This window comes from Cibotium barometz, chromosome 39, assembly GCF_041138505.1.
Source record: "Cibotium barometz isolate CiBa-2024 chromosome 39, ASM4113850v1, whole genome shotgun sequence".
NCBI classification, from domain to species: Eukaryota; Viridiplantae; Streptophyta; class Polypodiopsida; order Cyatheales; family Cibotiaceae; genus Cibotium; species Cibotium barometz.
Genome location: NC_141084.1, coordinates 15957470 through 15981369, shown reverse-complemented (window position 1 = coordinate 15981369; position 23900 = coordinate 15957470). Strand labels below are relative to the sequence as shown.

The following is a 23900-nucleotide window of genomic DNA, read 5'->3' as shown; positions in this document are numbered from 1 at the left end:
TGGGACAATCACTCTCTTAGAAGTCTTATTTGTGCCTTGAATCAAAAAGAAATTGCTGTTAGTTTATTCCATTGCTAGGGCAGGTGTATGGTTCATGATTGAAGAGTGATGGAGATATTATTGTGGTATCCAGTACTCTAAGATATGGAATTTACATGCTGGACATGTATGAGAGATTGGCACATATGCTTGTTTAGTTACTGCCACGTATTATGAGTGATGCGAAGCTATGCCATGACCACTTTAGTCACTTGAATTTTGGTAGTTTGTTGTACCTTAAAAGAGGAGATGGTGTCAGAGTTTCCAAGTTTGAGGCCCTTGTCAAACATGTGTGTGAGGGGCGCATTTTGAGCAAGATGCATGGGCATCATTCTTAAAAGATGGATCATTAAGGGCTATCCAAAAATTATAGCTTACATAGAGTGATGTATGTGGTCCTATGAGGACAACTTAGATTGGGGAATATCTCTACTTTGTGAATTCTATTGATGACTACTCTAGTTAACACGGGTGTATCCGTTCGAAGAAAAGTGAGGTTTTTACATGCTTTAGACACTTTGTTTCAATGGCTGAAAATGTGTCTCTATGTAAAGTTGGTTGGCACCCTTCATACAGATCGAGGGGGGGAGTATATGTCAAAGGAGTTACATGCATATATGGCTAAAAGAAGAGGCATAAAACATCAATACATGGTGCCTTACACACCTCAACAAAATGGTGTGGTTGAGAGGAACAACAGATCTCTCATATATGGCTGAAAGAGGCATAAAACATCAATGCACGGTGCCTTACACACCTCAAAAAAATGGTGTGGCTTAGAGGAAGAACAAATCTCTCTCATGGAGATGTTAGGTTGCATGGTCAAAGGCTAGGATTTACCTTTTTTTTGGGTTAGGGGTAATGTGTGCCATTTATGAGCTAAATAGATGCCCCACCAAGTCCTTGAAAACAATTATCCCTTACAAATCTTGAAATGGTAGGAAGTCCTTGGGGCTCATTTGCATGTTTTTAGTGATCTTGCTTATGCTCTTGTGCATGAGCAATAACACAATAAGCTAGATGATAAGGTGATAAAATGCATTTTTATAGGATATAACTCAGAAAGCAAAAGGATCTACCATTCGACCATAAGACAGATTTTGATGAGTAGAGATGTTGTCTTTGTTGTGTTTAGCCTATACTTTTATGCAAAAAAACAACAAAATGTATGCTCATATGACATCTTTGATACACTGCTACCTTTGTACAATGCTGGACATCCATATGTGGAGCAAATGAATGCTCAACAAGGTACTACAGATCCACCATAACAACTGAATATCAGCTCAAATTTTAACCTACAAATAAACCTATTAAAGAGGCAATTGTGCATAATGTAGTGGATGAGGAAAGGGAAGCCATACATGCATCCAAGAGAGTGCCAAAATGATTGTGGTGTACAGACATCTATAGGATAGCAAATTAGCTACTCCTTAGTAGGACACGTGCAAGTTCTCATCATGCATCTTATTCTTTTGTGGATCATGCTCTCATTGATAATATATGTAATGAAGAGGAACTTATTTCTTTTGAGGAATCACATGAAAATGATCATTGGATGTGTCTCAACAAGTAGCAGTCACCACCGCCATCGATGGTGGCTGGCTACTTTGAGCTATGAAGGTGAGTACATGATAGCTTTTACAATAACTATGGACTGTGTATAACTGAGATATCTTTTGGTAGACCTTGAGGTTGGACAATCATCCCCCACTTCGATCTTCTCTCACTGATAGCTAGAGTGCATTGGTAGTACTTGATCACCCAATGTCTTATGCTTGTATAAAACACATTGAGGTGCATTATCATTATGCTAGGGAGAGCATCATTGCAAGATATTAACCTAGCTTATGTCTCTACACACGACAATGTGGCAGATTTATTCATGAAGGCTCTCTCACGAGAGAAGTTTGAAGATATTCGCAAATCTTTAGGCTTATTGCCATTTGGGAATTGATCAGCCAAACAATCCTTATACTTATTCGCATCATTAGGGGGGATTTGTAGCTATTTATATGGTAGTGATGTGTGGACGTAGGCTAATAATGGGCTGGGGCACTTTTTCCCTTGTTTTTCCTAGTGAGTGTGTAAGTAACCTTATCATGTCATGTCACTTGTACTTCACATATTCTTGTCAATCTACTTTGAGTGTTATACTTCTCTCAATCTCTCCTAGCTTTTGATGTATGTGTGTGTGTGTGGATGTGTGTTGCTACCCTAGTCTCCACTCCAACAAACGTGAAAATGTGTAAAAGCATGTGTTTGTGATTTTTTAATTGAGTTTTGGTCGATTGGCTTCAATGTCTTCTGTCTTTTCATTTCCCTATAACACCCATGCACAAGACATCATCTAGATTTAGATAACTAACCAAATCCAACATTTGAAACCATCCACCATATGTGGACAACTGATCATATTACCAAATTTAATTTTATGTAGTGAAAAATACATGCATTATTTGTGAGAAATTATATGTGTGATTTTTTTATTGAGTTTTGGTTCAGTGAACTACAAGATGCATTAAGACATGGATCACTGGAAATCTCCTAGATGGGATGGCCTCACGTTGGAATTCTTCTAAACATTCTAGGAGGATTTGAAGTACCCAATTCTATCCATGATTAATGCTTCATGGATGAGCAATGAAATGCCGGCTTCGTGGAAAGAAAGGTTAGTTACATTGGCTCCTAAAAAGGAATAGATAGAAGCACAACGCTCAAAGTAGATTGATGAGAATGAGTGAAGTACAAGTGAAGTGACATGATAAGGTCACTTACACACACTCAAAAGAGTGCATACATATGATTAGGGAAAAAACCTCCTAAAGAGAAAAAAAAGTGTCTAGACTCATTATTAACCTACGTCCACACATCACCACCTACCATAAATGGCTACAAATCCTAGTGAGATGATGTGAACCTATATATGGATCATGTGGTTGATCAATACCCAAATGGTAATAAGACCAAAGCTTTACACGAAAATCTTTGAACTTCTCGCATGAGAGAGCATTCGTGAGCATATTTGGCACATTGTCTTTTATAGATATATAAGCCAAGCTAATTTCTCCTCCAATGAGCCTCTCCCTCACATAATGATAATACACCTCAATATGCTTTATACAAGCATAAAACACTGGGTTCGTTTGCACTCTGGTTGTTAGTTAAGATGAAGGTGGGAGACTACTATCCAACACCAAGATCTGCTAAAAGGAATCTGAGCTAGACACACTCCACATGTATATCATGGCTCAGTAAGAAGCTATCCTATCAGGGATGGCTGCTTCTTACTGAGCCGTAATATACATGAATCACCAAGGTGAAAACAAAAGTCACTAGTGGACACTCGCATGTTATAATATCCAGCCCAATCAAAATCACCGAAAGCATATAGCTAAACACCACCTCCCTTAGCATAGAATAAGCCAAGGAACTAAGTGCCCTATAAGTATCTAAATACTCGCTTGGCAGCTTACCAATGCTTATTTCGAGAATGTGCATAAACCTACTCAATTGGGAAACCCTAAACTGAATGTCTGGCCTTATATTATATAGATAGATGAGGCACCCAATAGCCTACTAATAAAGTGATGCATCAAATGGTTCACCTATATCCAAGAGGCTGTAAGCCTAGCACCTGTCTCTATTGGTGTAGCAGCAGGCTTATAATCTTTGAGGCCTGTGCTTTGATTGTAACATCACAATACCATCGTCGTGCTACATAAATTGTATGCCTAAATAATAATGCAATGAGCCCAAATATATAATCTCAAATGACACATGTCATTTAACCTTGAAGACTGAAATCTTCTCCTCACAAGGGCCTGCGAGTAGCATGTCATCAATGTATAAAAATATGACCAAAAAACAATCTTTACTCCTTTTTACATAGAGGGTTACTCTTAGTTTGATTGTTGCAAAAATCATTTGCAACCAAGTATGCGTTTATCTTCTCATACCATGCTATGAGAGCCTACTTAAGGCTATATAAAGATTTTCTTAACCTACATACTTTAGATTCTTGCCCCTTCTCAACAAACCATGAGGATGAGATAAACCTCCTCATACAAGTCACCATTTAAGAAGGCAGTCTTGATACCCAACTGATGTACATTCCAATCATGATCCATAACCAATGCAAGAATACACTTGATCATAGTCATGGGTGTAAAGGTCTCATCATAATCTATGCCCTTCTCTTGAACATAACCCTTTGCATCAAGCCTAACGATCAATACTACCATATCAGCTTTACGCTTAAGCTTATAATCCCACTTTGTACCAATGGGCTTTTACCATAAGGAAAATTTGCTAAATATCAAGTGTCATTTTTCAAGATTGAGTTGTACTCATCCTTCATGGCCTACATCCAATTATCATTTTTCTATGCTTCCCCTCAAAGGAAAAACATTTTTCTTCATTGCATATACTGGCAAAAAGAGCATGATCCGCAAAAGAATAAGATGCATGATGAGGACCTGCATGGTGTCCTACTAGGTAAAGGAGTAGCTAATTTGTTGTCTCCTAATGTCTACACCAACCATTTTGGCATACTCTTGGACATTTGTATGGCTACCCTTTTGTCATCCACTACATCATCCATAATTACCTCATCGATCTATGGGTTAAAATCCGAGTTGATTTTCAACCAGTATGGGCTGATTTGCAGCATCTTTATGAGCATTCATTTGCTCCACATATGGCTGCCCGACATTGTACAAAGATAGGAGTGTATCAAAGATGTCATGTGAGCATACATTTTGCTGTTTTTTTTTGCATAAAAGCATGGGTTGAATTGAGTTCTCAACAAAGGCAACATCTCTACTCACCAAAATCTATTTTGTGGCCATCCGGATGGTAGAGTCTAATCCTTTGCTTTTTGAGCTGTATTTGACAAAAATACATTTCACTGCCTTATCATCCAGATGATAGACTTTGTACCCTTTGATTTTTGAGCTGTATCCCACAAAAATATATTGTACTACCTTATCATCCAACTTATTACATTGTTGCTCAGGCACACAACCAAAAAACATATAAATGAGCCCAAATTGCTTCTTGCCATTCCAAGGTCTATAAGGGGTAATTGTCTGCAAGACCCTAGTGGGGCATTTGTTTAGCATATAAGTGGCACACATAACTATCTCCAACCAAAAAACATGAGGCAAATCCTAGCCTTTAACCATGCAACGTGTCATTTCGATGAGAGATATATTCTTCCTCTCAGCCACATCATTTTGTTAAGGTGTATAAGGCACTGTGCATTGATGTTTTATGTCTCTTTCAGCCATATATACATGAAACTCCTTTCATATATACTCCCCCCCTCTCAATCTGTGTGAAGGGTGCCAACTTTACATGCATATTTTTAGCCATAGAAACAAAGTGTCTAAATCATATAAAAGTCTCAAACTTTTCCTTCAACAAATACATCCAGGTGTGCTTGGAGTAGTCATCAATAAAAGTCACAAAGTAGAGATATCCCCCATTGATGGTATCCTCATGGGACCACATACATCACTATGTATAAGCTGTAACTTCTTGACACCCCTAATTGATCCATCTTTTGGGAATGATAATGCCCATTGCATCTTACAGAAAATGCACCCCACATACATGTTTGATGGGGGGGCACAAGCTTTGGCAGCCTTTTAACAAGCCACAACAAACTACCAAAATTCAAGTGACCAATGTGAGCATGCCATAGCTCTACGTCAGTCTCATAGCACATGTGGTAGTAACTGAACAAGCATTATATGCCAATCTCTCTCATACTTGTGCAACATGTAAAGCCCATGGCTTAGAGTACCACATATACCATAGTGATGTCTCCATCACTTTGTTCATAAACTGCACACCTGCTAGTCATCAACAAATCTAACCACCACAAGGCATGCCCTAGAAATGGTAGAGAGATTGACAAGTTCTTTTTAATGCCTGGCACAAACAAGACTTCTGAGAGAGTGATTGTCTAGACCACCATTTGCAGCAGCAAAGAACCAACTCCTTTTACTAGATACAAGGAGTTGTTTACACATGTAACTATTCCTTCTTGAGGATCAAACTCAAGTGAGGAAAATAAATCATGGTGAGAAGTAATGTGCTTGCTAGCACCACTATCAAAGTACCAGACACGCTAATCTATCTCACTGCCATACATACATCATGGACAGAAGGATCATAACTGTAAAATGCAAAATAAATACCCAATCACCATGTGCATAGTTTGCTGACTCCTTTTTAGCACTTGGGGTGCTGATGCATTGTCTGGTGTATTTTGTGTGTTACAATAACTTATGAAGGCGAACTTAGTACATAGCTTAAGAAAATGTGTTACAATGCACATAGCATACCCATCAAATGTAGAGGGCCTTGGTGCTCAACTGCTTAAAGTGCAAGACAATATTCCAATTTGTGCCGTTATCATCGGACAAAAGTTGGCTTTGTTCTCTCTCAAAGTGGGTCCCGTATGGGTGCATCAGCATGTGCAAGAGCTTTCAAAGAACATCAATATAGTGAAGGAAGCATTGTTACCCTTAGGAAAGGATGTATCAATGAAGCTCAAGATCTCATCAATGTAGAGGCCAAAAAGAGTGGGTGATAGAGGGCAGGCCTATTTCATCCCAATAGTGCTGGAATCTCCTACAATGTACCTCTTAGGGCTCTCACTGGTTCGATGACGGACTCATAGAGGGCGATGATGCTCCAAATCAGGTCATATGGGACTCCTATCTCCTATATATGATGGAGGAGGCAAGCTTGTGGTACAGTATCAAAAGCTTTACAAAAATCCACAAAGCAGCGGGTAAATTCTCTAATGATGGCATGCTCCACCCTCCTCGATGATGGCACAGAGAGTGAAGATGTGGTCAAGGATAGAGTAGCTATATTCATTGATGTAATGGCCTGGCTTTTGACAATAGTTGCATTTGCCTTTCTTCTTAAGCTTATCATCCTCCTTCTCGGTATCCTTTCTAGAAGACTAGGCTAATTTTACCTTTGGCTTATAGCCGCCATGAGAGAAAAGGCTTTGCCTTTACCTTTTTGATGACTGGCAACAAATGCCTGATCAATTTTGTTGTTGAGATTGCTGTTTTTATAAGAGCAACATAACCAGCTCATTAAAAGTAAGGGCATTGGGATTTCCCTTCATCATGAGCCGAAGTATAGATGCAAAACCCTTGTATGAGTTCGATAGAGCTATGAGAATAGTCCAAAGAACTATCTAGATAGGCCTCATCAATACATGCCAGCTACTCCTTATCTTTAATTCTTGTGAGAAACTAATCCATTAAATCTCCCTTATTTATATGCTTGGACTCTAACTGCTTGTGCAAGTAGGCCACTTGTGCCTCCTTACGCACTTAGTAAAGAGTAGCAAGCACATCCCAAGCATGCTTCATAGTTTTACATGAGCAAATATGAGGAATAATGCTTCTTTCTCACTGAAAGTGCCACTAATGCATGTGCCTATGCATCTCTACTATCCCACCTGGCTTGCTCCGTTATGAAAGGTGCAGAGATGGATGCCATAGTTACATCAGAACTTGTATCACCATCCAAAAAGTGCATATACTATGCTGTTGTACTGGTGTGAGACAAGGCGTGCCTCAATGCCAATAACAACATTCGAGAGCCCTTTGGTGACCAATACATGGCGCATCATACACACACGACCAGAACAAATAGTTGGTCTCGTCGTCAAGCTTATCCTCAGTGAAAAGTATCCCAAATACATCATTGTGTGTTGTTCTGCCTGCAAATAACTAATATCAGACATAAAATGCAAATATCCCAACTACCTGCAAAGCAGATATTGTCAATGCCCACCGAATGATGCAATAGAAATGAATGCCAATAAATCACTGATGATGATGGAAACCTATGAAATGTATGAAATATTATAGAGTGTGAAAATGGTACTTAGCAGGAATGCAAAAATGGATATTAATGTTGATGAGACTGTTAAAGATGAACTCGAAGATGCGATGTCAAAGATGACGGCCCTATCTGCACATCAAACCGCTACTTCCATTATGTCGAAAACCCAAAATTGAACAAAAATAATTTGATCTCACACTCTCCTCAAATGCTTGTGCAAACCTTACATTATGCAAACGAGCCCCAAAGCATATCCAAAACGATTTGAAACGTGCAAAAATTCAATAAACGTAGTTAACGGTACACTATATGGTATACCTTCTCCCACCTAAGAGGATAGCTCAATCCGAGACAATCAAAGGAGCAACTTGAGGAGAAGATGACAAGGGGGTGACGACAAAGAGAACCTACTCTTATACCAATTGTTGGAGATAAAAGTAGCAACACACATAGATGTAGCAAGCAAGGAGATAGATGGAAGCACAACACTCAAAGTAGATTGATGAGAATGAGTGAAGTACAAGTGAAGTGACATGATAAGGTCACTTACACACTCATAAGAGTGCATACATACGCTCCAAGAAAAAAACCTCCTAAAGAGAGAAAAAGTACCCTAACCCATTATTAGATTACATCCACACATCACTACCATATAAATTGCTACATAAATGTGTAGTAGTTGAAACCGTAGGATTCTAAAAACCAAGGATCCTAAAGAATAGACCTACTACGAGTAGTGTATCTTCTCATGTGAATTAAGTTTTGGTTGCTAATGATCCTGAATGAGGAAACTATCTTAGTTGCTTTAATGAGAACTAGGCAAGCATTGTATTGATGGCAAGATTTACGATCTTTTACTTCTTTATTTGGACCTCTTTGGGGTGTAGCTTGATGAGAAGATTCTCATTTCCTTTTATTAAATGAAATTGGTTGGGTCACTCACATGCGAACATGTGAAACTACCAATAAGAGACCTATGCACTCATGTGTGAGCATGAAGGCATATAGACACAAATTAGAGTGTGAAACTACCAATAAGAGATCTATGCCTTGAAGGCATACAAACACAAATTAGAGTGTGACCCTAAAACAAGGACATAACCTCTGATGATTGAAACCAAGGAATTGGGTTACCTCGGATATTAAGACCCTAAGGTTTTTGCCAAACTACAAATTGTTGAAAGCTATTAGCATGTTAGAGAACCTATGACCCATGGAGGAGTCAATGATAGTTTAAACAAAGAAATTGGCAAACTTAAGTGAAAGCTTGACTTTGTACTTTGCATGGATTGGTTGTTTAAATAACTAAAAGAATAGTTGGAACATCCTGGTTAAGCTTCACATCTAAACACACTGACTGTCTGATTGTGTAGAGCATCATTAGGTCACCTATAAACTTAGGATCTTGAATGAGTTCTGAATAAATCTAGAGGGATCCATCCAATTGGCTTCACTCACATGAAGGTAAGGTCTTGAAGAAGGGAAGCACGTTCCCTTGCATGAGCATGGATCAATTGCTCTATGGACCGAGGGAGGGTTACACTAACAAGCAATTAGCTATTGCAAGAGAATTAGTTATCCCATAAATGCATAGATAATAACAATACAAGAGTTCTATAAAAGCAAGGGTTGTGTTCATAACATGTTAAAGTAAACCTTGTGTGGCTTTAAAAATAACTAAGATGAGTCTAGAACTATCTACCACCTTGTGTGGCTTTAAAAATAACTAAGATGAGTCTAGAACTGTCTACCAAGCTTGGTGGAGTGATACCATGCATAGCATGGAACGTGTGTGGTGGTGGTCTTCCCATGAGGTGCTCTAGTGATGGAGAACAGCTCATGCTTAGATGGTACACATTGACCTTCCCCAAGATCAAGGGTGGCTAACGAGCCTACAATTAGGATGGGAGCATGTGCGTTCTGCTTTCCTTGTGTGAACCGTGACACAATCGGTAGGGGAGTCTGACTTCACCTCAAAAAAATAAAAAAATTTAAAACATCATCTATTTTGATCTCAGATGCCAATGACAAAACTCATGGAGAGAACTCAAATTTACTCACTATATGGTAAGTTCTCTTTTGTTGAAAAGATTAAAGGTATCATCTACTTTGATTTTGCTGCTAATGTACTTTCTTTTCTGACAGCACTTTCTAGGCATATATATATATATATATATATATATATATATATATACCTAAATGAATCCAGGAACATGTATATTTATCATCTTCCATGGTTAGATTCTTCCAACAATCTTGTAGAAACAAACTTGAGCCACCAGAGCAAAAGCATCAGGACAGTGAAAAAAAAACAGATTTAGAAAGCAAAGCTTGGTAACCCCTATCCATAGTTTTTATTAAGGGTTACACATAACATGTACCAATGTGAGTATAATCAACACTAATTTCTTAGTTTCATAAAAGAATAATGTGCCCTGTAGAGTAATCATAAAAGCATGCTCTTGCAATTTCTACTCGAGGTTCCACAATATGTGTAATTGAAACATACCACCTCTAGTCCAAAGGATGCCATTTTGAACAAGGTCTTGCTGCCTAAAGTAGTTATGACATGTGGACTTCACGAAACATTGAAAGCACAACAATTTTAGGAGTTCCTCTTACAACTAGAAGCTGGTTCAAAAATTGTTTGTTATGAAAGAATAAGCCATGATCTACATCCATAACACATGGTTGGAGACAGCAATACAAAATCAAACTTAAGCAGATGCTTTGTAATGGTTGTAATCATCAGATTTTAGATTTCGACTAAAGAAACATAGTAACAGCATCTACATGAGAATAACCTCCTTATTTAGGGTGTCCTACCTTGGAGGAAGGGGATTCCACTGTGAACCCCACATGCCATAGATACAAAGAGGTGTGCTAAAAAGTTTTCATAAGCAACAAAATGCAATGTCTGTGTGGCTTTTCCTCATTTTTTTAAGCTCATGTGGCATGTGAAAAAACTAAGTATCTTAATCTCTCTCAATGCTTTCCATGATGGTGATGTTTGATCACCATCCTTAATCTGTTTTTGTCGAGCGTCACTACATTAAAGCTGACAGAATCAAATGGGTCAATCCTGTGTAGGGAAAAAACCATTCACCGACATGGCACCATCAATTGTGATAACCTGACCAGTCACAAATCCTGCAGTTGGGAGACAGAGGAACGCTGCAACTGAAGCAACTTCAAATGGCTCTCCAACTCGACGTAGGGGTGTACGACTAATAACTTGCCTTGTAAATTCATCATCTTTTAACACCTGTACACGATAATATTATGAGAATGTGTAAGGCAAACAGTTGCAAATGCACTTGGAGGATGCCTGGCCATATAAAAAATCAGTGTGCCAAATTATAATTCTTAACACTGTAGGAAGGACTTTATATCAAAGTTAGAGAGAGAGAGAGAGAGAGATCTTGCCTCATTAGCAAGATCTGTTTTGATGTACCAGGGAGCTACTGTGTTTACTCGAATTCCATCCTTTGCCCACTCACAAGCAAGATTTTTTGTGATTTGATTCATAGCACCTGCACCATTTCCCAATGGCAAATGCAAAACCTTTTCGACTGTTAGACCACAATAAACACACACACATCAGCTTTGATAGGTGAATGAACAAAAAACAAGAAAGCGATGAGCATGATGATGTGGTGCATCAGTTACAATAATGTCCTGATATCATAAACCCACATAATCAAATATTATCAACCCTTTTCTGCCCTGCCTTGATAAAATGAAGAGTATGGGAATGCAACGGAGTTTTTGTTATCAACTGAAAAAGTATTACATAATCTAGGAATTATGTTCCCCCCCCCCTCCCCTCCCCTCCCCCCTTCTCTCTCTCTCTCTCTCTCTCTCTCTCTCTCACACACACACACACACACAATATAAAATTAGTCACAACTTTAAAAAAGTATTACAATAGAACAATGCAAAAATTAATAACTTACATATCTAAACAATTGGTATTGTACAATTGTATATTATATTTAGTTATTAAATTATGTAGATTGGTATTATTCAATAGTTGATATTTAAAAAATTAAAAATTATTAACATAATAACTAGTTATTAAAATGCAATTGCTGGTGCAGGCAAGTACTTTATTGCAATAAAGTATACCATGAGATGATGGGCATTGGTTGATCGTACCTTTGCTTGCAGCATATAAAGTGCCAGAACGAATTGCAACAACACCTGCTACAGATGAGACGAAAATAACGCTACCCTTCCCAGATGCTTTCAGAAGAGGATGTGCAAGTTGTGCATTATGATAAGCTGACTCAAAGTTGGTTGACATGATATGCATGAAATCTTCAGCCGTGTACTCCACTGTTGGTTTTCTGATGTTTGTGCCAACATTATTCACCTGAGACACCAATCGGCATTTAAACAAATGAACCTCATTGAAGGATACTTTTACTTACTCATAACCAGGAAAAAAACAGGAAAAAAATCGAAGAACTGAGAAGAAAAAGTTAGATCGAGTGGGGAATAGAAGAAACTACTTCAGCCCCAGCATTTGCTCTACCATATAATTTCATGTACTACGTAAGTGAACTATCCCCTTTCACAATATAAAATTCAAAGAACATAGCACTGCTGTAGAAGGGTCAATTGCCCACTGTTAATGGATCTGTTTGTGATGGCCTTTCTTCTTGCTGCAGCTGGGCTTTTGTTCATCTACATTGCCATCAACTTGTTCAGTCTACATTATATAGCTCCAAAGCTCTCAAATTGGAAGGAGCTACACCTTGGCTTGCATCATCGACACCCCTCTTTTGAACATGGGCATGGTACTTCAAGTCACATCTTGTAGGTGTTTGCTAAAGGCATTTCTGTAACTTTCTCACTGATGTTTAGAGTTTTGATGGTTGCATGGGTAAGTGTTTATTCAAGAGTCCAATGTTTATGCATGAGGGGTTGTAAGAGCCACGAGGGTTCCACCATTGAAATAGTTCTATATGCACAAGATGTGTTCAGGGTGTAGTCCCTACATTGAGGTTAGAGAAGAAAATATGCCCTGATAAGAAATGGCACATGTGAGCATTGCATCAGGCAAGGGAAAGACAAGGACAAAGCATGAGCTGAGAAGCCTCTGGATGACTAGGCAAGCGGGGCATCAACACACAAACCCAAGGAGCTTCTGACAAAGAACCCACTGAGGATCAAATCTTAAGGTTCACCTCCCACCCATGAGTCCGTCCGGACTCACCCCCGACTACGTGTCCCATACCACCTAGCCACACCCGGAGGGTGTCCTCACGTGAACAGTCCCGATGGGCCATGCACTACAAGTCAAGACTTGGTGATCATGTGTCACAATTAAGCCTAGGGCCTACTTATACAGACCTCTGGCCAATAACCTTAGCCTGGACCTAATAATAGCTAGTAACCCTATTATTGACCATAGCTATAGACCACTGATGTCCTCAACAAAAAATTGGGGTAACTGAGCCTTGAGATTCCCACGTAGCTTCCCTCTCGGATCTACCCCTCCACTCTATCAGGTGCTCGTCATAAGAACTCCCAAGTACGCTGATCTAGAACTAGCTCTGGTTCTTTAGGGATATACTTCTCGAACCAGTTCCTCTAAAGAAACCACCTAGTCGAGTCACCCAATTTTTCCTTTAGTCAAATGACATGAAAAACTGGATGGACCGTCACTCCATGTGCAAGATCTAAGCGGTAAGCAACATCACTAATCTTACATGTGATCCAAAATGGTCCACAATACCTGGAAGACAACTTGTAATGTTTTCCTATACACATGGTCTTGAAATCCTTGGGTATTTTCAAGAACACCCACTTGAACACCTCCAAGATCATTGGAGATCTATGTTGGTTCGCATAAGATTGAGCTCTTTCCTAAGCTGTTCTTACACTATCCCTGGCTAACTTAAGCATCTCGATTCTCATGCATATCTTGCAGAAAATCTAAAGCTTGCTTGTTTTGGATCTTGCTCAATCCAATTGCAATTAGTGACTTAGGTTGAAAACCGTACATAAGCATGAATGGACTGAATCCTATAGCCAAATCTTTATTGCTATTGTAAGCAAATACTGTGGAAGATACCTTTCCCACTCCAACTGCCATTTCAAACATAATCCCTTAGCACATCTTCCAAGGTCTGATTTGTTCGTTCAATCTGACCATTTGTCTCTGGATGATCTGACAAAGACAACTTAGCTTAATCTCAAGCTTGGCAAAATCCTACAGTGAACTTTGAATTTCGATCACTGACTATTTCCTCACCCAATCCATACAACTTGTATAATTGATCTACAAACAAAGCAGCCAACTCATGATTCTTTATAGTGGATGAACCTGGCCATTTTGGTTGGTCTATCAACTATCAACCAATATAATCGTGTCCTCGATTCATTCGAATAACCCAACAATAACGTCCATTGAGGTACTGCCACTTGGACTATGATATTTCCAATGGATGAAGACATTGCACCTTATTAACTTGGCACTGGCTGCACTTCTCAACATAGTCCTCCACATAGGAGTTCATATGTGGGCAATAAAAGTATCTCTTGACTAATGCAAGAGTCCTATGAATGCCTGGGTGCCCTACATTATGACATTTGAAAAGTATATTTTTTCGAGTTTCATCGATGTTCAGCACACAGACATTCCCATTTTTTTATCAATAGTCCATTCCAAATGGAATACTGCTGAGCTACCTTCTCTTCAGCATGACTCATTTTGGATTCCAGAACTTCCAAATCTCGAGTTGCCACCAGTCTGAACTAGCTGCCAGACCCTGCCAAAAAAGTAATCTCCTTGGCAAAGCCCTTTAAGAGAAAGATAGAAATCAGCCAATATCTTAGCTATTAATGTATTCTACTCGGTGCATCCACAACTTGGTTGTTGGACCCAACCTCACATATTCTACTTAGTGCATCCGCAACCTGGTTGGACTCCGGAATTCCCAAATCTCCTAAGTTGCCACCAGTCTAAACTAGCAGCTAGATCCTTCCAAAAAAGTAATCTCCTTGGCAAAGCCCCTGAAGAGAAAGAAATCAGCCAATACCTCAGCTATTAACAGAGCATCAACCTCACGTATTCTACTCAGTGCATCCGCAACCTCGTTGTTGGATCCCTTTCGATATCATATCTCAAAGTCAAACTCATGCATGAGTTCAACCCATCTGGCTTTGCGATTTCTCTACCTCTGAAAGCTTCTTGCTACTAGCCTTCCATTCTCGAATAGGGCTACTTCAATGGAAAAATCACTAGCATCAGTCTCGACCACAAATGGTCTACTAGGATCTCGATCCACAAATGGCATGCTAGGATCTACTAAATGCAGCAGTAGTGCCGTATTCACCAATTCTTTCAATGCCTCAAAACTGCTGTTGAGGACATCATTCCACATCACCTAAGGAACGTTCTTGCCCTCCTCACCACTCCCTTTAGGAGTTGTCAGTGGTGCTGCCACCTTGGCTTCCAAAAGAAACCAATAAATCCCAAAAAAGACTTAACTTGTCTCGTTGTTTTCGAAATTGGCCACTCACATACCTGCTTCATCTTTTCAAGGTCTACCTTTATACCATCTTCACTAATGATATGGCCCAAATAGAGAAGATCCAGCTTGAAAAAATCACTTAGATTCCTTGGAGTGTAGCTCCCCTGTCTCAGGATCGGTAAGACACTTACGAGATGTTGAACGAGCTTGTGCAATGTTTTACTGTAGATAACAATGTCATCCAAGAAAACCAACAAAAACTTTCCCAAATACCGACAAGTAGATCATTTGGCATCTCTTGGAAGGTTGCGGACACATTGGTCAACGTAAAAGGTAAAACTCATAGTGGTTGTACCTCGTCCGAAGGAGTCACTTCCTCATGCCATATCGCTTCCTTGCCTCCAAAGAGCTCCTATGCTATAGAGAATTGAGTACTCGGACCTCCAAGGCCAACGCTTCATTTCCCGGTGCAGAAGAGCGGCATACCGCTGGCCCGAGGTAGAACCACTCTCGAACTTCCAGATTAGAGCGGCAACACTAGGCGCGCCAGTTTGACAATCCATAGGAGGATACAGTTTTGTCAGAGAACCATTACAAGCACTTATCTCAGTAGAGCCCCCACGGTGATACACTATTAGTAGTCATATCCTGTCTATACATTACACCACGGCCTCTGTTGTGGGTGTGCCCGCTCAGTTTTGGTGTTTCCCCATTTTTCCTCACTTCCATATATTTTTTCCCATTTTTTTTGGGTGTGAGAGGGCTGTCGATTGTCTCCTTTTACTGGCTGACTGCTGGTTTGCTGCCCGACTTGTCCTAGTTACCGAGCCAACTTGCATATATCTCTGGTCATGAGCACTTTTAGTGCTGGTCGTGAGCATCTCGCTGCTGTCGGCCTGTTCTGGACTAGCCCTCCATTGGGGCCATATAAAATGGCCCCTTGCCCCCCACACTTGACATTGTACCATAGTTGTTTCTCGTACACGTACGAACAGGTTCGTACGGTACGATACCGTACGAATTCGTACGATATCGTACGGTACAAGTTTTTGTTTTTTGTTTTTTTTTTCAAAAATTTGTTTCCTTGGAAAAAAAAATTCCAAATGCTAAAAAAAATATAGAAACCCTGCTTTACAAAGATCCCAAATGCTCGCAATACTTCGCAACTTTCGTGTCCACTCAGTATTCCATATGGGGTTGTTGAGAGACCTAAAAAATCTGGCGAGGTAGACTGGTAGTGTACACTTGATTGGTAGGATGAGAGAATCTTGCTACATCACTTGGGGATCCCTGGTATAGGTAGGCTAGACAATTAGATTCTCAAGTTATGCACGAGGGAGAAGATTTGGACATGTCCATTTTGATCTAGAGAGGAGTCCCTAAACTTATCACCCTAGATGCACTCCTCGTATTTGTGCAAGGACGGTCCCTTAGTCATAAACGCTACACTGGGAGACCTTTGGTATTGCATTACCCATCCAGGTTCTTTTTTGGAGACAATCGGGAGATCCAACCGGGAGAGACACATATCCATGTTCTGGTTCCTCAAGCACTGTAGACTCCTTCCCTCCCAACCTTCCCTCACATTCAAGCTTTGAAGCTCCATAGGTTGTAAGTGTAAAAAATAAAAACCGTATTTTATCGTACGGTATCCGAAAATTTCATATCGTACCAAAAATTCCCATACGGTATCGTATCGTACGGTATCGTATTTTCGTACCGTGACAACCATGCATTATACATTGCGTGATTTTCTGGTGTGTATATAGCAAAGTTACACAGCTTCTCTCTCTCTCTCTCTCTCTCTCTCTCTCTCTCTCTCTCTCTCTCTCTCTCATCTGCGTTTTTCTCTCTACAGTAGTTGTCTTCATTTCCGTTGTGCATTTTGACATGGTATCAGAGCCCCAGGTGGCTTGAAGCTTGGAGACAGTGAGACCTCGAGGGTTTGCTAATTTGAGGTGTTGATTGAAGACGGAGAGTTACCCTCTATAGGGAAAGAATGGGAGGCTCAGGCACAGTTATGGGATCGCATCAATGCCCGCATCCGTTCTTTCATCTTCCTAAATTGCGCACCACGGGCGATCAACCATATAAAGCATATGACGCTGGCCAGAGAGATTTGGCAGCATTTGGCTTCTCTGTATAACAGGGTATCACCCATGAAGCGTATCTCCTTGGAAGTTCAGATGGGGGTGATGAAACCTCCAAAGTTATCGACGATGCGGGAGCACATCAACAAGCTGTAGGCTCTTCAGTAGGAGGTTCTTCAGGCAGGGAAAGAGATATCTTCAGAGGATATGGCCGTCACGTTGTTGTCTCATTTGCCCTCTCAATACTCAACATTTTACTTCTCTTTGATCACCAGTGGTGGCAGGCTCAGCACCATCACGTGGGAGGAGCTTGTGCCTATGGTCTTGGACCAGGAAGAGCGAAGGTTCTGAGGCCTTGACTGACCAGCGGTCGAAAGGCCGTAACAACAACAACAAGGACAAAGGGAAGTCTTCACCAGAGAAGTCTTCTGAGAAGAAGCCCGATTCACACCGTGAGAAACTGAAGGCCGAGCAAACCTGTAACGATTGTGGCGAGAAAGGCCACTATTGGAAAAAGTGTCTAAAGCGGAATACCCGGAAGAGTGTTGATTCTTCAGCTTCAGCTGCAAAGACTCCAACCTTTGTGCACTAGGAGATTTTGGACACATATGCTTCATCTTCTTCGATTGAAGCATCGGCCTTACTTATATTGCAAAGTCTCTTCACCATATGTTTATGTGGATTGGCATTGTTTTGCTTTAGGAGAGCCTTCCCAAGTTTAAATTATGGTTTACTCCTAGGTCTCGACTCGGTAGTGGTGTTTTCTTCCAAACACTCTTCATGTCGCCAACCATAGTCTCGACTAAGTAGTGGTGTTTGTCTTCCAAACTTCTTCATGTTGCCAACCATAGTCTCCTCAAAGATCTTAGCGAAGTAAATAGCCTCCTCCGTTGCCTCCTTGCGGTTCTTTCGAACCTCACTTTGATAATCACCAAGCCATCCATGGATAAAAAATCCACACAAAATATGCAGATCCATGTGTGTATCAAGCGTCATATCCCACATCTCTAATCTCATAAGCATGTTTTGAACCTCGGACTCATCCTTAGGTTGAACAAATTCAGCCCGAAAACATTGCTCAAAATCATCCCATGTCTCATGTTTTTGCTTCATGTCTTTTTACCAAGTCAAGGTTTTCCTTCTCACACCATCTGAATTTTCCGGCAGGTATCCTAAAACGGAGAGAACTCAAAGAGAGTATTACACCTGTTCATAGCCAAGAAGCTATGTACTCAAATATATCGAGAGCAAAAAAAGGTGCTATTGATCATGGGTCTGCCGAATAGAAGGAACTGTTCACAAAGGTGCATTACAACTCCTCAAGTTGTGCAACACATCAATTGTGACATAGTGGAAGCCTTCATGCCTTTAATCGCAGCCCTTAAGCACCCTACATGAACCTTAATGCAAAACACATGAGAGAAGAGCGAGAGATACTCATTTTTAGTATACGTATTATGTACATGAAAAAGGTTACATGCCTTCCAAAAGAGGACTAATGACTGCTTATGACCAGTCTCCAAAAGGGAGAGAGATGATTTGATGTACAATGATGCTTAGTCTTATATAGGCCCTACATATGCAAGTCAGCCATAATTTAGGCTATCAACCTATTGATGATGCCCACGACTGAGTAAAATATGCCTTTTTTGCTACGTTTTCACGTGTGTGGGGTCGGGTTGCTACCTGTATGTTGGCCAACTATGATATGATTTGTATATGTTGTAAAGATGCCCTAATATTGTTGACAAAACTAGGATCAGATGTGATGTTTAGCCATGTCCACGTGTGTGCACGTGACATCCCCTCCTCCTCATCTTGATGACGGGAATCCAACTTTCTCTGTCTTTTGATTTTGGATGACTGTCATCATCCCTAGACTGCACTTGGACTCCAAAAGCTAGTCAACCTTCTTTCCTCGCAACCTTTACTGAAAAACCATGTCATCCCTTAACACACTGATGACTTATGACTGGGTTGATCAAGGCACCTAATTGAGGTTGCACCTCCTATTCCCCAGAAGCCAGTAAGGTACTCCGTTGAGGACCTAACTTCCATGGGCTAAATGTTGAGGATTCACCTAATGCATGCCTCACCTTCTTGATGCTTCTTGACTTCTTGCATTTACCTTGCTTGGACCTGTACACCCCTTATGACAATGCCCTTGAGAATTGCGACAATGCTCTTGTGGTGCAAGTATGACGACCTTGTGAGGACAAAAGGACGAAAGGACCAGATGTACGAGAGATTAGAGCAAAACAACACAGCATGAAATAGATGAGTGAGTCTATATATAATGGTGAGTGAGCATATGTACAAGAGTCCTCTCATGTGAGGTGACTCTCAGTAGTAGACCAGTGCAGAAGCAAAGACAAAGTCGGAGCTAAAGCACGGTCGATGTTGAGGGCTCGTGTTGATGTGAGGCAAAGGCACTCCGTGAGGCGGTCAGTGTTGAAGGCTCGCGTCGGTGGATGCAGAGGCACTCTGAGGTGGTAGTGGGTTGTCATGTGCGCACAGTGTGTATCTACCGTATGCTACACGCACACAAGACTAGCTTCGAGGTTGGGGAAGCTTGGAGCTAGGCAGGCTGATTGACGAGCTGAGTTATGGATAGACTAACGGGGGGGCACCCAAGTATGGACGGACGGGCGCCCAAGTGTGGACGCCCAATGACCAGCCAAGAGCCTATAAAAGGGTGGCCAAGGTTAGTCATTAGTCATATAGAGTCTCTGCAGCCGAGGCCAACAGCAGTCTCGAGGCCTGCAAGGGTAGCTTCGTGGCGGTATGGGACGTCACGAGGTAGAGATTGGTCGGTACGTCCATCTAGTTAGCTCAGCTCGTGGCTCGGTGGGGACAGCCAAGACTTGTGGGCTTGCCCACGGCTATCAAGGTTGGGAGGTGAGTCAGGCCTGCACCCCCGTCATGTTTGTTTGGTTTGTTTGCAGGTTTCGAGTCTTGTACCAAGAGCGTTCTACGAGGAGATCCTATGGGGATTTGACATGGGCAGCCGAAGGTGAAGTGATGATGATGTAGACTCTGGTGACAAGGGTGCTGCGATACCTAAATGGTGATGAAGAGCAAAGAGGGCTGCTGTCCCGAGTGGTGCAAGCTCTGGTGACAAGGATGCTGCAACACCTGAGTGGTGATGAAGAGCAGAGAGGGCTGTCGTCCCGAGTGGTGCAAGCTCTGGTGAGACAAGGGTGCTGCAATGCTTGAGTGGTGATGAAGATCAAAGAGGGTTGCTGTCCCGAGTGGTGCAAGCTCTGGTGACAAGGGTGCTGCAATACCTGAGAGGGGTGATGAGGAACAGAGAGGGCTGCCGTCCCGAGTGGTGGAAGTGGTGCAAGCTCTGGTGACAAGGGTGCTGCAATACCTGAGTGAGAGGTGAGGAGCATAGAGGGCTGCCGTCCCGAGTGGTGTCGATGGTGAAGATAAGCAGGGAGGGCTGCCATCCCAATGATGTGCGATGGTGAGCAGAGAGGGCTGCTGTCCCAAGGTAAACCGTAGAAGAAAAACGATGATATGCTGTGGCAGAGAGTGGGCTGCTGTCCCAAGGTAACCTGTAGAAGAAAAACAGTGATGTACTCTTATGTAGCACAGAGTGTGCTGCTGTCCCAAGGTAAACTATAGAAGCAAACGCTGATGTATTGGATGTGCTGACCTGAAGAGCCGATGATGATGAAGAAGATGTAGTGCAGTCCCCAACAGCAGCAAAAGTGGTACCGGACATGATCTATGAAGCGGTACAGAGAATGAATGAAGAGGTAATGCTATATATAGTCAAGTGGACTGCTGGTCGGCCAGGCCAGAGGCTGTTGGCCATCAGCAAGACACAAAAAGATGGAAAAAATCTAATAAACCTAGAATAATCCAAATAAATCCCCTTTTTAGGGCTGGACAAAATGCCATTTTCAGACACCCCTCGGGTGGAGGTTGGTCCTCACACAATGAACGTATAGGGTGGGTGTCGCTAGTCCGGGGTATCGGAACTTCAAATGTTCTGATATCCCGACTATGGGAACTTCAAATATTCTGATATATGTTATTGGACCTGCAGTGCTTGTGATGTGGCTGCACGTGATGGTCTGATACCAATGTGACATCTATATACCTAGATGAATCCAAGAACATGCCCAAATTCATCTTTCATGAATGTGCATGTTATATACTCATGGTAGTCAACCCACAAGACTAATAACTATCAACTCCATTATGCAGAGTATGGACTAGATACTACAACATCCCCACTAACGTCATCAGTGCCCAATAGTGGGTGTAGAACTCTGTATCAAGATATGCTCTCACACACACTCCACACACACACACACACACACATAAGAGCATATAGTCACACAAAGCCCTTCGTACTGAGTTTCTGTCAAACGTCCGGAGATGCAAGGCAAACTCAGCCATAATGAAGCCTAGCACTAAGGGAAGTAGCAAATAGAAAGAATTAGTAAAACAAATAAGTAGTTGATAGGGCAAATGCACCGCTAAAGATGGAAAGAATAAGCACAATATCAACTAGTCGCAACTCGGATGAAAATTTCACAATGTGAAATCTGCATGTCCGCTAATACGGCTGAATTATATACCTAGATGAATCCAGGAACATGCCCAATTTCACCTTTTAGGAACGTGCATGTTATATACTCGTGGTAGTCAACCCACAAGACTATATAACTCCATTATGCATAGTATGGACTAGATACTATGACATCCCCATGAACGTCATCAGTGCCCAATTGTGGGTGTAGAACACTGTATCAAGATATGCTCTCACACATGCACTCCACACACACACACACACACACACACACACATAAGAGCATATATTCACACAACACCCTTCGTATTGAGTTTTTGTTAAACCTCCGGAGATGTAAGGCAAACTCAGCCATAATGAAGCCTAGCACTAAGGGAAGTAGCAAATAGAAAGAATTAGTACAACAAATAAGTAGTTGATAGGGCAAAAGCACCACTAAAGATAGAAAGAATAAGCACAATATCAACTGGCCGCAACTCGGACAAAAACTTCACTTGTGAAATCTGCATGTCCACTAATACGGCTGAATTATACATGTTATATACTCATGGTAGTCAACCCACAAGACTATATAGCTATCAACTCCATTATGCATAGTATGGACTAGATACTACAACATCCCCACTAACGTCATCAATGCCGAATAGTGGGTGTAGAACTCTGTATCAAGATACTCTCTCTCTCTCTCTCTCTCTCTCTCTCTCTCACACACACACACACACGCACACACACACACATAAGAGCATATATTCACACAAAGCACTTCGTACTGAGTTTCTGTCAAACCTCTGGAGAGGTAGGGCAAACTCAGCCATAATGAAGCCTAGCACTAAGGGAAGTAGCAAATAGAAAGAATTAGTACAACAAATAAGTAGTTGATAGGACAAAAGCACCGCTAAAGATAGAAAGAATAAGCACAATATCAACTGGCCGCAACTCGGACGAAAACTTCACAATGTGAAGTCTGCATGTCCGCTAATACGGCTGAATTATATACCTAGATGAATCCAAGAACATGCCCAAATTCACCTTTTAGAAATGTGCATGTTATGTACTCATGGTAGTCAACCCACACGACTATATAACTATCAACTCCATTATGCATAGTATGGACTAGACACTACGACATCCCCACTAACGTCATCAGTGCCCAATAGTGGGTGTAGAACTCTGTATCAAGATATGCTCACACACACACACACACACACACACACACACACACACACACACACGCATAAGAGCATATATTCACACAAAGCCCTTCGTACCGAGTTTCTGTCAAACCTCCGGAGATGCAAGGCAAACTCAGCTATAATGAAGCCTAGCACTAAGGGAAGTAGCAAATCGAAAGAATTAGTACAACAAATAAGTAGTTGATAGGGAAAATGCACCGCTAAAGGTAGAAAGAATAAGCAAAATATCAACTGGCCGCAACTCGGACAAAAACTTCACAATGTGAAATCTACATGTCCGCTAATACGGCTAAATATATACCTAGATGAATCCAGGAGCCCAATGTGACATAGCTAAAGCCTTCGTGCCTTTAGTCGCAGCCCTTAAGCACCTTGTAAGAACCTTGATACAAAAGGCATGAGAGAAGAGAGAAAGAAAGAAAGAAAGATTTTATTAACGTCTTCCAAAAGACCGAACTCGGCCTATGAGACAAATCGGAGTACCTGTATGGGGTATCCTCTGTCATCCCAACAAAATGAAAAAGTACTGAACAAAAAAAAGCTGAATCTGGGTGTGCGGGGGATGGAGCTCTACTACTAGGAGAAAAATGCAAAGCTATATGCATGGAGTATACAATCATGATATGCAACCTAGCTAGCTCCATCCTGTACCATACTGGGGGTATAG

General features: G+C 41.2%; 1 protein-coding gene across 3 annotated transcripts in view; it reads right to left on the bottom strand.

The window, feature by feature from the left end:
• Nucleotides 1-10627: 10627 nt before the first annotated feature.
• The window catches only part of LOC147615779 (tropinone reductase homolog At5g06060-like), a 32492-nt gene continuing 19219 nt past the window's right edge, over nt 10628-23900 (bottom strand). For all 3 annotated transcript variants that reach the window (XM_086778381.1, XM_086778380.1, XM_086778383.1), the window contains exons 5-7: nt 12079-12295; nt 11347-11453; nt 10628-11185 (exon numbers count right to left, since the gene is read on the bottom strand). In XM_086778381.1, coding sequence (XP_086634507.1) covers nt 10997-11185; nt 11347-11453; nt 12079-12295 — 513 coding nt within the window. In that variant the 3' untranslated portion in view covers nt 10628-10996. The remainder of the gene's footprint in view (nt 11186-11346; nt 11454-12078; nt 12296-23900) is intronic.